The sequence below is a fragment of the Oncorhynchus mykiss genome, chromosome 9 (assembly GCF_057628025.1).
Source record: "Oncorhynchus mykiss isolate SJ-2025 chromosome 9, ASM5762802v1, whole genome shotgun sequence".
Lineage (NCBI taxonomy): Eukaryota > Metazoa > Chordata > Actinopteri > Salmoniformes > Salmonidae > Oncorhynchus > Oncorhynchus mykiss.
Window position 1 is genome coordinate 16,941,853 of NC_143030.1, and position 14,254 is coordinate 16,956,106.

A 14,254-nucleotide genomic window follows, 5' to 3' on the forward strand; every position below is an offset into this window, starting at 1 on the left:
ATTTATCAACAAAACACAAGTAAGTTTAAGTCTCTAGTGATATTACCAATTACCGATACAATGGATTCATTCTCCTCAGGTGCAACAGACAGTCCTGTTTGAACTTCCATTATTTAATAGTTTGATTATTTCATACTTTTCTTTCAGGTGGAGGTGACAGACAAAGAACTTGCTTATGATCCTTATATAAAAATACTTCAATTGAACTTCATCATCCCTGATAATTTGACTCCACTTTTGCTCAAAACCTTGACCCTAACACCCAGATGTGTAATAGATACTGGTCTTCAAAAAGTGTTCTTTGTCCGAGGATCTGTTGAGGATAATGGTAAGATTCAGGAGTGCGTCTTCTTAAATAAATGCTTTAATGTCTACCATAAAATTATATTTAAAATTTACATTTGCTGACTATGATAACACAACTGTTTTTACATAATGCAAGAGTGCTCGTACACAAGCGTGCACACACGCACGCACACACACACACACACACACACACTCGGGTGAATTGTCAGGACATTTTAGTCCTTCCATTGTAGTCTTGGCAAGGTAGGAAAAGATGAATGCACACACACTCACACACATAAACACGCACACACATACACACGCACACACACACACACACAGACACCTAAGAAAGAGGAAGTGTTCTGTGACTGAAAGATTGTGGATTTTTCCAAAACGTGTTTCCTTGTTCTTCTCCTGCAGGTGATCATCATTTATCACTCACTGTGGTCATTGTACACTGTGGTCATTGTGCAGTGTGGTCATTGTGGACTGTGGTCATTGTGCAGTGTGGTCATTGTACACTGTGGTCATTGTGGACTGTGGTCATTGTGCACTGTGGTCATTGTACACTGTGGTCATTGTGCAGTGTGGTCATTGTGGACTGTGGTCATTGTGGACTGTGGTCATTGTGCAGTGTGGTCATTGTGGACTGTGGTCGTTGTGGACTGTGGTCATTGTACACTGTGGTCATTGTACACTGTGGTCATTGTGCAGTGTGGTCATTGTGGACTGTGGTCGTTGTGGACTGTGGTCATTGTGCAGTGTGGTCATTGTGGACTGTGGTCGTTGTGGACTGTGGTCATTGTACACTGTGGTCATTGTGCAGTGTGGTCATTGTGGACTGTGGTCATTGTGCAGTGTGGTCATTGTACACTGTGGTCATTGTGGACTGTGGTCATTGTGCACTGTGGTCATTGTACACTGTGGTCATTGTGCAGTGTGGTCATTGTGGACTGTGGTCGTTGTGGACTGTGGTCATTGTGCAGTGTGGTCGTTGTGAACTGTGGTCATTGTGCAGTGTGGTCATTGTGCAGTGTGGTCATTGTGGACTGTGGTCATTGTACACTGTGGTCATTGTGCAGTGTGGTCATTGTGCAGTGTGGTCGTTTTGGACTGTGGTCATTGTACACTGTAGTCATTGTCCAGTGTGGTCATTGTGGACTGTGGTCATTGTGCAGTGTGTTCATTATACACTGTTGTCATTGTGCAGTGTGGTCATTGTGCAGTGTGGTCATTGTGCAGTGTGGTCATTATACACTGTTGTCATTGTGCAGTGTGGTCATTGTGTACTGTGGTCATTATACACTGTGGTCATTGTGGACTGTGGTCATTGTACACTGTGGTCATTGTACACTGTGATCATTGTGGACTGTGGTCATTGTACGGTGTGGTAATTGTACACTGTGGTCATTGTGGACTGTGGTCATTGTACACTGTGGTCATTGTACACTGTGTACATTGTGGACTGTGGTCATTGTACATGATGGGTATTGAACACTGGTCTTTGTACACAGTGGTCATTGTGCACTGTGGCCATTGTGGACTGTGGTCATTGTACACTGTGGTCAATGTGCAGTGTGGTCATTGTACACTGTGATCATTGTGGACTGTGATCATTGTGGACTGTGGTCAATGTGGACTGTGGTTATTGTACACTGTAGTCATTGTGGACTGTGGTCATTGTGGACTGTGGTCATTGTGGACTGTGGTCATTGTGGACTGTGGTCAATGTGGACTGTGGTTATTGTACACTGTAGTCATTGTGGACTGTGGTCATTGTGGACTGTGGTCATTGTGGACTTGGGGTTGGACAGGTCCACTGCTTTATTACTGAGCAGGACAAAATTTGGATGACCCAGTATTCCTGAGGGAGGAGAACAACGAGAGAGAAAGAGTTGAAGACGGACCCCTATATGCTGTTCCGAGGTCAGTTTAGCATTTCCTCCAGTAATTGTTAAGGTGAGGATTGGGGTAGGGGGAGCTGATCCTAGATCTGTACCTAAGGGAACCTTCACCAGGAGCGTGTATGGATTTCATGTGGCTTGAAAAAAGGTTTACATTAAATGATAGCCATTTAGCAGACTTTGTTATACGGAACAACTAGTTTTAAGTGCCTTGCCAAATTGAGGACACATCAGATTCTTCATCTTGTCAGATCAGGGATTCAAACCAGCAACCTTTTTAGTTACTGGCTCAACGCTCTTAACCGCTTGGCTACCTGCAGCCCTAGTTGAGCCGTGTCAGATTTTGCGTGTATGTTAAAAGTTTTCGGTTTTTAGTGTCAATAGATTCAACAAAAATATGCCCATGAAAGATAATAAAACATGATTATATTGCAAATATTTAATTTAAAAGGGTAGTCAGGTAGAACAGTTCACCATCCAGTGGCTTCATAGTGTACACACACACACAAATTGGTATTTTGATCAGCTCTGAAAAATAGCTGATGTTATTGTTCATAAGACCAAATATTGGAACAAGTATAAACTTGTCTGCCTGTCTAAATGCAGCCTTTATGACTTAATCTACGGCCCACTGGGCAAACCCTGGTTTAAGCAATGTTTCAATGTTATTGCAATGAAATTACTTTGAACCGATGTGGAATGCAGTAGATGTTGAATTGACGTCTGTCCCAAGCGTGGGTATGTGTGTGGACTCTCATCACTACACAAATATTTACACAAAGTCACTCTCACACACATCCACTAAGAAACACAGACAAACGTAAGTCTTCCTTCATAACAGGACATCAGCAAATACAGAATTATAAAACGACTTCCTCTGTCACAAATAAATGAGTTACATGTAGGGGATGACATGGGGGTATACAGTACAAATATGGAGGATCTGTTTCTACACCCAGTTATTTCTTAAAGGGACAGTTCATCTTCATCTCCAGCAAAACTCCAACATCAACATATATTAAAATGGCGGCTTCTATGTTTTGTAGTCAACAAGATAGACGTTAAGTGTTGATGTTGGGAATGTTGCTGGAGATGATTAATGAATTTGAATGAACGGTATTGTCTATCAACACAATATGTTAGTACTTGGCCTTGTATCACTGGGTTCATTCTGTTGGTTAATGTCTTACTACCCACAACTAGGTGTTTTATTGAGTATGTGGAAAAACATGATTGCATATAACTTCAGATGGTCCTTTGTTCTGTTACCAGATTGAGTCCAGAATTGCAACCTATTCCCTACATAGTGAAGGTACAGTAGTATTTAGGGAATAGGGTGCCATTTAGGGATGCAGCCTGGCCAAGGTGAGAAAGGGAAGGAGACAGGATTCCTGACTGCATGGTGCTTCACCTTCAGACCTGCATTACAGCATCATCATACCTAGTACACCTAGCAGGATCAGAAGAGCTATGGAGGCGAGAGAGAAATAGTAGAGAAACAGAGAGAGGGGAAATGATATAGCCTTTCATATTGGTTGTCTACTCTAGGTAATATGGGATTATATTAGTTACTACGGTAACACTTTATAGTAACTTCCATGAATTACGTTATGAATAGTCATACGCATGCGTAATAAATAATTATACATTTATTCATCAATTGCTTTCAATGCTTAAGTGAATAATGAAACATTCTTTATAAATAGTTGAATACTTAATCATGTAATTATTACAAAGTGTTAGTGGCGCTTCTTATGTGGTTATTACCTTGAGACAGGGTGTGCTGCAGGCCAAAGGCGTGGCTGGAGGTGGTGGAGGGAGCAGCAGTAGTGGGGATGATGTTGTTCAAAGAGTTGATCACAGCATTTTGGGGGTTGGACAGGTCCACTGCTTTATTACTGAGCAGGACAAAATTTGGATGACCCAGTATTCCTGAGGGAGGAGAACAACGAGAGAGAAAGAGTTGAAGACGGACCCCTATATGCTGTTCCGAGGTCAGTTTAGCATTTCCTCCAGTAATTGTTAAGGTGAGGATTGGGGTAGCGGGAGCTGATCCTAGATCTGTACCTAAGGGAACCTTCACCAGGAGCGTGTATGGATGAGTGCCTCACCTTTAATAAAGGATCCATTGAAGATGGAGAGGTAGAAGCTGGTGTCGATGCTCCGGGTGGACGTAACTTTGGGGACAGTAGCAGAGAAGGTGCACTGGATGGTCTGACCGTTGACTGAGCCCTTCACAGAGTCCACAGGCAGCTACCCAACACAACGGTTTTACCACAATTACCATTAGTCAAATGTCAGTAGGCCTACAGTGCAGTATTAGTCAGGTACCCTGTTACTCTCCCAGACACTGTCCAAAATGGCACCCAAGTGTATATGCAGGGAATAAGAGTCAGAATTGAGGTCATATCCAACATCTATGACCACCAAGAATATATGGAATTCATATGGAAAACTCATACTTTTGTACTCTATCTTGTCTAACTCAACTCACTGATTGAATATAGTTAACTTCCTGAATTTGCATGGAATCAAACCACACCCCGAAAATTATTCCAGAAAGTCACAAATGAAACACTGTGTTCTGATTGGTCCAACTCACTGTGTTGTAGGTCAGATTTCCTTTGTCGAAAAGAGCGGTGAAGAAATTCACGGTGCCGTTGTTGTTGGCGCACACATAGATGGTGGCGTTACCATCCTGTAGAGGAGAGAGAGGATGAATTCAAATAAATAATCATTTAAAAAGTATTCATTTTAGCCATTTCTTCCCAATGTCAATAACCCAACACCAACTCCCTTGTTTTGTAAAAAGTATAGTAATTCTGAAGGCAGTTTTCCATACCAGTGTGGAGTTTGTGGACAAGCCCACAGCGATGTAGCCATTGGACACTCCTCGTAGCTGGAAGGAGAAAGTCTGTCCCGAGGACTGCTGGGTGGAGACGAAGAAACAGGAACCAGCCACGGCCGGATCACAGTTTTCCGGCTGAGCAGCACAGAGCTGAGTCTTTCCACATTCTTTCATTGAGATGTTTACCTGTGTATGAAGAGTTCATCATTAGTTGCTGTCATTTCTTTGGAAATAGTGTAGCATATGAGTGCAAATGAAACTCCCAAACAGGCATTTTGCTAAATCTGCTTTCAGTTTCCATGGTAGTGTGTGAAGTTTATCAGAGAGAGAGATAATTAGTTGAAAGGAAAAACTGAGAGATTGAGAAGAAATGTGTGCTTCCTTTTTCTAGACTCTGGGAGACCGAGTGAGACATATAGTTTAGGCAACTCACCGTGAGAGCTGTGACGGTAGTGTTGACAACATGTACCACAGCCGTCGGAGACATTGTTGTGTTGGGTGCCATGGTACCATTGATTGTGATGTTTACGCCCGGGGAATGTGTTGTGCTAAGGTTCGTTGTTATGTTGGGTCCTGTAGTAGTAACATTAGCTGCCATAGTGACGTTCAAAGCCGCTGTGGAGTTCTGGGTCTGGGCTCCCATCACCATGTATGCCATTACCATGACGACTGCGAACATCAGTCTGCTGCTATTGTCCATTCCTGATAGAGTAATGGAGATCCAGATGGTTAGGATATACTCCTACTACTAATAATAATGTATTTGTTAAAGATCAATACAATTAAATATTTACAAATGTAATCATCAACAGTCAGATGCATTGCACTATCATGCTTATACTTCATATACATTCTTGCACATGTTGTCGATGATACAACTCAAAGCTTTTGAAATAAGCTTGTATCAATGGGAATATGAAGCTATCGTACCAGCGTGAATAAATAGATTTAAAATACCTGTGAATAAACATAGGCCTAATATTATTGTGGTAATTGGTCATTCATTCATGGTGGTGTACTAGACAGCAAAACATTGCATAGTGAATGGGTAACACTGTTGAATTAAAATAGACCAGAATTGTTTTATTTACAATATTAATTGGCAGTGGTGTAAAGTACTTAAATACAACTAGTTTAAAGTACTAATTAAGTCGTTTTGCGGGGAATCTGTACTTTACTATTTATATTTTTCACAACTTTTACTTCACTAGCCTAAATTACTAAATAAAATGTTATTTTTACTCCATACATTTTCCCTGACACCCCAAAATAAATGTTGAATGCTTAGCAGGACATGAAAATGATCCAATTCACGCACTTATCAAGAGAACATTATTTTGTCGTCCCTACTGCCTCTGATCTGGCCGACTCACAAAACACAAATGCTTCGTAGGTAAATTATGTCCGAGTGTACCCCTGGCTATCCACAAATAAATTTAAACAACAAGACAATTTTACCATCTGGTTTGCTTAAAATAATGAATTTGAAATTATTTGTTTTACTACGTATATTTTAGTAAATACATACTTAAGTATATTTAAAACCAAATACTTTTAGACTTTTACTGTGACTTTTCTATTAAGGTATCTTTACTTTTAGTCAAATATGTCAATTGGGTACTTTTTCCACCACTGTTAATTAGTAGATCCCTTAATTAAATTAGACAAAAACCAACGTCCGTATTCCAAAAAGTGTATAATTTATGATCTGATAGTGTAGGCTAACCATTAATCAAGCCAATAGCTGAAAATAATAACCATTATGTCATTGTTGAAAATGCCATCATGCAGTGAAACGTTAAAAACAAATACATCGAGTTTGTTTATATGGTCATCATCAGATAAAAGAGATGGAAACGTTACCTGTAATTTCGTGACTTGAAGGTTTCTTGGAGGAAAATAGCGTCGTGGTTCTCCTTGAACAAGTTGTCCTTAGCGTGACTGCAAGGTGAGCCGGAGGAGATGCTCTCAACAAGTGTCTTTGTGTCGATGTCACAGCTGAGCTCTCTCTCGCTATTTAAAACAGCACTCGCGAGGGGAGGGACAACATATGGAGAAACCTGCCTCTCTCCTCCGTTTTTTTTTTTTTTGGGGGGGGGGGGGGGGGGGGTTCACAATAGCATGCAGATACTTGTACCTAGGCTCCCGGGGGAGGGGTGAACTGGCGACGACACTCAATGGAAAGAATGCTGTTTTTAAGCCTACTCCTGACCTCCGACAATAGATTGTGTCCAGTCATTGCTGCCTTTTCCCAAAGACCCATCTTCCTGGCTCCAATTGCTTCCATTCACTTATATCTGCATTAAATATGCTGGCGACTACAGGCAAGACTATTTGCAAAGAAAGGGAACTTGATCTAGCTGAGTTGAGCCTCACACAGTGGATGAGGGCAGGCAGTGTTTTGAATTCAATCTTGATTGCGTCAAGTTGCCCAAAGGGTTAGATACGAGTTTTGATGAATTAAAAAAATGACATACTAGCTATAGTTAAAATTGAAAAATGTTTCTGGAGATGACAGAAGTTTAAGATATGGATTTTCATTAACAAGCCAGATATAGAAAGTGCAATATTATGAACCAAGTAGTGTGTGTATTATGAAATGCTAAATCTTTGTAAAAATGTATATTATATAATTATTCTATACTGTCATGGATTATATTGCCCCACCCTGGTGTTGTAAGGGAATGGGAGTGTTGATTCACTCATTTGAGAATCAGATGGGAGTGAAAGTGAGTGGCTGTTGTAATGGAGAGAAGGTGAAGTTGTCAGGACATAGCCATTAACAACGAAAGGTCACTGTTACAGACAATGGAGCCGATAACTGCAATGGGATTGATTGTCAGTGACACACACACACGCATGGACACACGCACACACACACAGAACTCGTTTTTAAAGGGACAGTGCACATTAATAGTAATTTCTGTAAAAGTGCTTGTTTTAGTCAGACGGCTAATTTTCAACTGCAGTCCATGGGCAGATTAGTAAAAACATTTAAATGACAATATAGACAATGAGCACATGCATACGTACATGCTTACAAACTAACTAATGTTCACACAGACATGTTATGACTTTTAATCTGCTGTTGTGACATTAGTTGTGTTACGTGTACAGGCTCCCAAAAATACTGATGCGTATATAGACATACCATAGTGTAATCAAACTCACCACATACCATGCACATAAACACAGACAAACAACACACACACACATGACTACTTCCTGATTAAGTAGTGTGTTATTAGACGTGATAGTATGACTGATAAAGTGTGATGATATGACTGATAAAGTGTGATAATATGATGGTGTGTAATAGTATGACTGATAATGCGTGACGGTATGATTGATAAACTGTGAGGGTCTGACGGTGTGTGATAGTATGACTGATAAAGTGTGATGGTATGATGGTGTGTAATATGACTGGTAAAGTGTGATGGTATGACTGATAAAGTGTAATGGAATGAGTGTTTGATAGTATGACTCATAAAGTGTGATGGTTTGACAGTGTGTGATAGTATGACTGATAAAGTGTGATGGTATGAGAGAGCTGTGAGGTAATGGTTATGAATTAAGCAGATAGGAATGGGCAGAGGAAATAAGGTTAGATCAGAAGTCAAATAGGGAGTACTGCGTAATAACAGTCCATACAACAAGAACCCAAGGCCTAGTTCAGATACATTCCTGAGAGGGTTGGGTTTGTTCAATCAATGTGGTGGGACACACATACCCCTCTCCTCTCATCTTCCCCTTCTCCTCCTCTTCTCACTTACACAATTCCATACAGATTGACGATGGAAGACGTGAAGGAATAAATCATTCAGGGCTGCAATAAACTTGGACACTGTGGAACGTTGGCAGATTTATATGACTCACACACACACCTCAAGTCTCATGATCTTGAAATGTATTGGCGAAACAAACGTGCACGCACACAGAAACACACACGCCTTGGTTTTAAGTCACAGGTATGAGACTGCTGATGGTTAAAGATGCCACACCTGATTTTATCTGCCAGTATCTGGATCCTGTCCGGCTGGTTCAGGTACTCTGGCACTACTTTACTACTTAATAGGAAGACGACACCAAACTCACCTGCTGTTCTTACCTGACAGACCACACCCACTGTTACATTTCCCAAGGCCCTAACTTTCTATTGATACTGAAGACCTAAACTTTGACGGGACATGGCTAAAACACTGCTGCCTCTGTCTCAGAAAACAACTTCTCCATCCTTGTAGAAGGAAAGCTTTCAACTAAAGAGGTTTCTGGTGACTTTTTACAATAAGACGAGATACTGTCAGCATAGCAGCATATTATGTCAACAACCATTTATATGTTTGTATATAAGGGGAAAGCACACATGCTCATCATATTGAGAAACTATCACGGATCGCCTATAGACTGTGTCCCAAATGGCACCGTATCCCATTACAGTGAGAGAAATGATGATGATAAAAAGATTGTGGGGGCTGTTTTATTAAACTTCAGTGCGGCAAGTCGGTTAGGGCGTCTTCTTTGTGCATGACGCAAGTCATTTTTACAACAATTGTTTACAGACAGATTATTTCACTTATAATTAATTCACTGTATCACACTTCCAGTGGGTCAAAGTTTACATACACTAAGTTGACTGTGACTTTAAACAGCTTGGAAAATTCAAGAAAATTATGTCATGGCTTTAGAAGCTTCTGATAGGCTAATTGACATCATTTGAGTCAATTGGAGGTGTACCTGTGGATGTATTTCAAGGCCTACCTTCAAACTCAGTGCCTCTTTGCTTGACATAATGGGAAAATCAAATGAAATCCGTCAAGACCTCAGAAAAAAAATTGTAGACATCCACAAGTCTGGTTCATCCTTGGGAGCAATTTCCAAATGCCTGAAGGTACCACGTTCATCTGTACAAACAATAGTACGCAAGTATAAACACCATGTAACAATTCTCATTGGTGAAAGGAGAGGACCAAAATACAGCGTGGTAAGTGTTCGTCATATTTTAATTGAAAAAACTGAACACTACACAAAATAACGCAGACAAAGCGAAACAGTTCTGCCAGGTGAACAGACACTGAACAGAAATTAAACACCCACAACCAAAATGGGGAAAACAGGCTACCTAAGTATGATTCTCAATCAGAGACAACGAACGACACCTGCCTCTGATTGAGAACCATACTAGGCCAAACACATAGAAATATAACAACATAGAAAAAAGAACAGACTACCCACCCCATCTCACGCCCTGACCAACATAACACAAAGACATAAAAAAGGAACTAAGGTCAGAACGTGACACACCATGGGACCAGGCAGCTGTCATACCGCTCAGGAAGGACACGCGTTCTGTCTCCTAGAGATGAACGCAATTTGGTGCGAAAAGTGCAAATCAATCCCAGAACAACAGCAAAGGACCTTGTGAAGATGCTGGAGGAAACGGGTACAACGGGTTTCTATATCCACAGTAAAACGAGTCCTACATCAACATAACCCGAAAGGCCGCTCAGCAAGGAAGAATCCACTGCTGTAAAACCGCCGTAAAAAAGCCAGACTACAGTTTGCAACTGCACATGGGGACAATGATCGTAGTTTTTGGAGAAGTGTCCTCTGGTCTGATGAAACAAAAATAGAACTGTTTGGCCATAATAACCATTGTAATATTTGGAGGAAAAGGGGGGAGACTTGCAAGCCGAAGAACACCATCCCAACCGTGAAGCACGGGGGTGGCAGCATCATGTTGTGGGGGTGCTTTGCTGCAGGAGGGACTGGTGCACTTCACAAAATAGATGGCATCATGAGGGAGGGAAATTATGTGGATATATTGAAGCAACGTCTCAAGACATCAGTCAGGAAGTTAAAGCTTGTTCGCAAATGGGTCTTCCAAATGGACAATGACCCCACGCATACCCTCCAAGGTATTGGAGTGGCCATCACAAAGCCCTGAACTCAATCCTATAGAAATTTTGTGGGCAAAACTTTTTTTTCTTCTATTGTGTTAATGACTGTACGTTTGTTTATTCCATGTGTAACTCTGTGTTGTTTGTGTCACACTGCTTTGCTTTATCTTGGCCAAGTCGCAGTTGTAAATGAGAACTTGTTCTCAACTGGCCTTAAATAAAGGTTAAATAAATAAACAGGTATGCTGACAGGCAGGATAGAACTTTGGCATTTCTTGGTGTGTTCATATAGTTTCTGTACAGGTCTGAATAGTTTCTGGTAGCAATGTACCAACAGGTGCAACAAAGACCTGTACACTCATTTGTCCATCTGAACACCACTCCCTAAAACAACCCCCCCCCCCCCCCCACACACACATACAGACACACACACACACACACACACTGCCATGGACAGGTGCAGCCTTAATGGCCTTCCTTGGTCCTTAGAGCTGATATAAAGGCCAAGTTAAATTTAAACAAACTGTGTGGTTCCAATTAATGTAATTCTTGGCCATCCAGCTTGGGTGGACCCAAAACTATTACAAGTTTATTGTAAAAAAAATATATATATAATAAACCAGTGTGTGTATGCCATAAGTTGGATATACTTTAGCCTGGTTCTTAACCAACTGCTGGATCACAAGTATTTCGTAAGAGTTGGTCAAAGCACAAAAAGATCCGGCCACCAGGCTAAGGTGGATAGTAGTTGAGACAGAGGGGCTGGGTGTTTAGATCTTCTGATGCCCCACAAAAATACTGTCCCACCTGTTCAGCAACATGACAGGGGCCTTAACAATGAATCAAGTTTCACCACAACAATTAAAGGTGACCTAGTCCTCTCTCTCTCTCTCGCTCCCTCTCTCTCCCCTTCTCTCTTCATTTGAATGTTAATTTTCTGACGAAAGTCCCACAGGCCCAAGTACACAGACACACACACACACACAACGTCAGCTTGTACATGTAAATGTCAAACTAAAATAATACATATTTACTCTCTCTCGTCAAGGAAGAGGAGTGTGCATTCCATTTGTTTAAACAGAATGGCAGCCTGAGGTGGTTTAACTCTGTCTAGCTGTTTGGAATGGGTGTCATTTTGATCCGAAACAGCGTTTATTTTTCTCCAATCTCTTTGGTGCTATTTTCACAAGTATGTGGTGAATGTTCAAAACTCTAAGTACAAAAATACTCTTGTAATGCTCTTATGTTCATAATCTTTGACTGTGCATTCATTGGGGTTTCACACATCTTTCACCCCTGGGTCATTCATGCAAAATCAACGGTTTCTGTGAAACACCATGAGAAGGTTTAATTTAGTCACCAATACATCAGGCAATTATAGGCTCACCAGTTGTCATTTTAACTAACCATTAAATCCAATAGCAAAGGATACAAGATACAATTGCCTAAACAGTTCGTGTTGAAGTGCTGAATAGAACGAATAGTAGATGGTAAATAATAATTTACCCTCTGAATGGCATACATGTCACGGGATTCTTCTGTTGAAGGAAAGGCGGACCAAAACGCGGCGTGGTTTGTGTTCATCTTGATATTTAATTAAAGAAAGTACTGAACACTGAATACAAAAACAATAAACAAATAACGACCGTGAAGCTAAATGAGAACTGTGATGACACAAGCAATCAACATAGACAATCACCCACAACCAAACAGTGCAACCCAGGCTACCTAAGTATGATTCTCAATCAGAGACAACTAATGACACCTGCCTCTGATTGAGAACCATACTAGGCCGAAACATACAAATCCCCAAATCATAGAAAAACAAACATAGACTGCCCACCCAACTCACGCCCTGACCATACAAAATAAATACAAAACAAAGGAAATAAAGGTCAGTACATAACAAATTCAGCTTGAACAATGAGATTGATCCAAACTTTTTAAGAACAGATAAGGCACGTGGTAATGAGGTATCAGAGTTAGAGATAAACAAAAGGAGGTTGTCAGCATATAGCGAGACTTTCTGCTCTAAGCCCGTCCTGATTATTCCATGAATGGCATCATTAGAGCGTAGTGCAATGGCGAGAGGCTCGATTGACAAAGCAAACAACAAGGGGGAGAGTGGACAACCCTGTCTGGATCCGCGGTGCTAGGGAAAATAGTCAGAGGACAAGTTGTTAGTCTGTACAGAAGCCATGTGGGAAAAAGAAAAAAAAAATATCCACGCAATGAATTTGGGGCCAAAGCCAAATCTATAAAGGGCAGCTGTAAGGTAATCCCACTCAACGCGGTCCAATGCTTTTTCCGCATCAAGTGAGACCACCACCTCCGGGTCCTCCGACGCTGGGGAGTACAGTATATTCATAAGGCGCCTAACATTGAAAAACAAATGCCTATTCCTCACAAAGCCAGTCTGGTCAGAGTGTATTACTTGGTGCAGCGAGCCTTCCATACGGATGGCTAAAAACTTGGCTAGGATTTTGTAATCACACTTTAAAAGCGAGATTGGGCGATAGGATCCACATTCCAGGGGGTCTTTGTTTTTCTTTAATAGTAATGAAATTGAAGCATGATAAAGACTAGGCGGCAGCTTTGAGGTATTAAGGCACTCTGCAAATAGTCGAGACAAGAATGGGCAAAGCAGACCAGAAAACGTCCTGTCAAATTTGGTTGGAAAACCGCCCGGAATCTGTGATTTACCACTTTTCATTGCCGACACTGCTGTTGCAGTCTCCTCAGGTGTAAATTCTTCTTCTAGACCGTCATGGGAGTCTGTATCAATTGAAGGCATATTCAAGCCATTAAAGAAGGAATCAATCAGCAAAGGGTCTTGAGGGGATTCAGAGATGTACAGCGCAGAATAAAATTGTTTGAATTGATAATTGATCTCTTTATGTATAACTGTGGTGGCACCAGACGGGGTCCTTATTTGTGGGATTAAACGTGAGGCCTCAGATTTATGGATCTGATGTGCAAGGAGTTTACTGGCCTTATCGCCTTGTTCATACACTCTGTACCAAGCTCGCAAGAGTAACTGTTCAGCTTGCCTGGTAGAAAGCTCATCAAATTCAGATTGGAGTAGTTGGCGCTCTTTATGCAGATCAGAGGAAGGATCCGTAGCATACTTCTCATCCAATGTGGCTATGGACTCGCTCAGGTCCCGAAGTCGCTGAGAGCGAACTCTGTTTTGGTTGGCTGTATACGAAATAATTTGGCCACGTAGGTATGCTTTGAGAGACTCCCATATGGTAGAGTAGGACATACCTGGTGTTTAATTAGTTTCTAGGAATAAGGTGATTTCAGAAGAAAAGAAA

General features: G+C 41.2%; 2 protein-coding genes across 2 annotated transcripts in view; both read right to left on the reverse strand.

The window, feature by feature from the left end:
* Positions 1 to 14,254, reverse strand: part of LOC110532929 (fucolectin-like) — a 235,673-nt gene that overhangs the window by 60,534 nt on the left and 160,885 nt on the right. The gene's annotated exons all lie outside the window — the stretch shown is intronic.
* LOC110531545 (ferric reductase 1) lies at positions 2,617 to 7,037 on the reverse strand. Its single transcript, XM_021614759.3, has 7 exons — positions 6,904 to 7,037; positions 5,474 to 5,742; positions 5,035 to 5,226; positions 4,795 to 4,890; positions 4,304 to 4,445; positions 3,960 to 4,124; positions 2,617 to 3,660 (listed from the first exon to the last, which is right to left on the reverse strand). Exons 2-7 carry the CDS (start codon positions 5,738 to 5,740, stop codon positions 3,617 to 3,619), a joined length of 906 nt encoding a protein of 301 aa, XP_021470434.3. The 5' UTR covers positions 5,741 to 5,742; positions 6,904 to 7,037; the 3' UTR covers positions 2,617 to 3,616.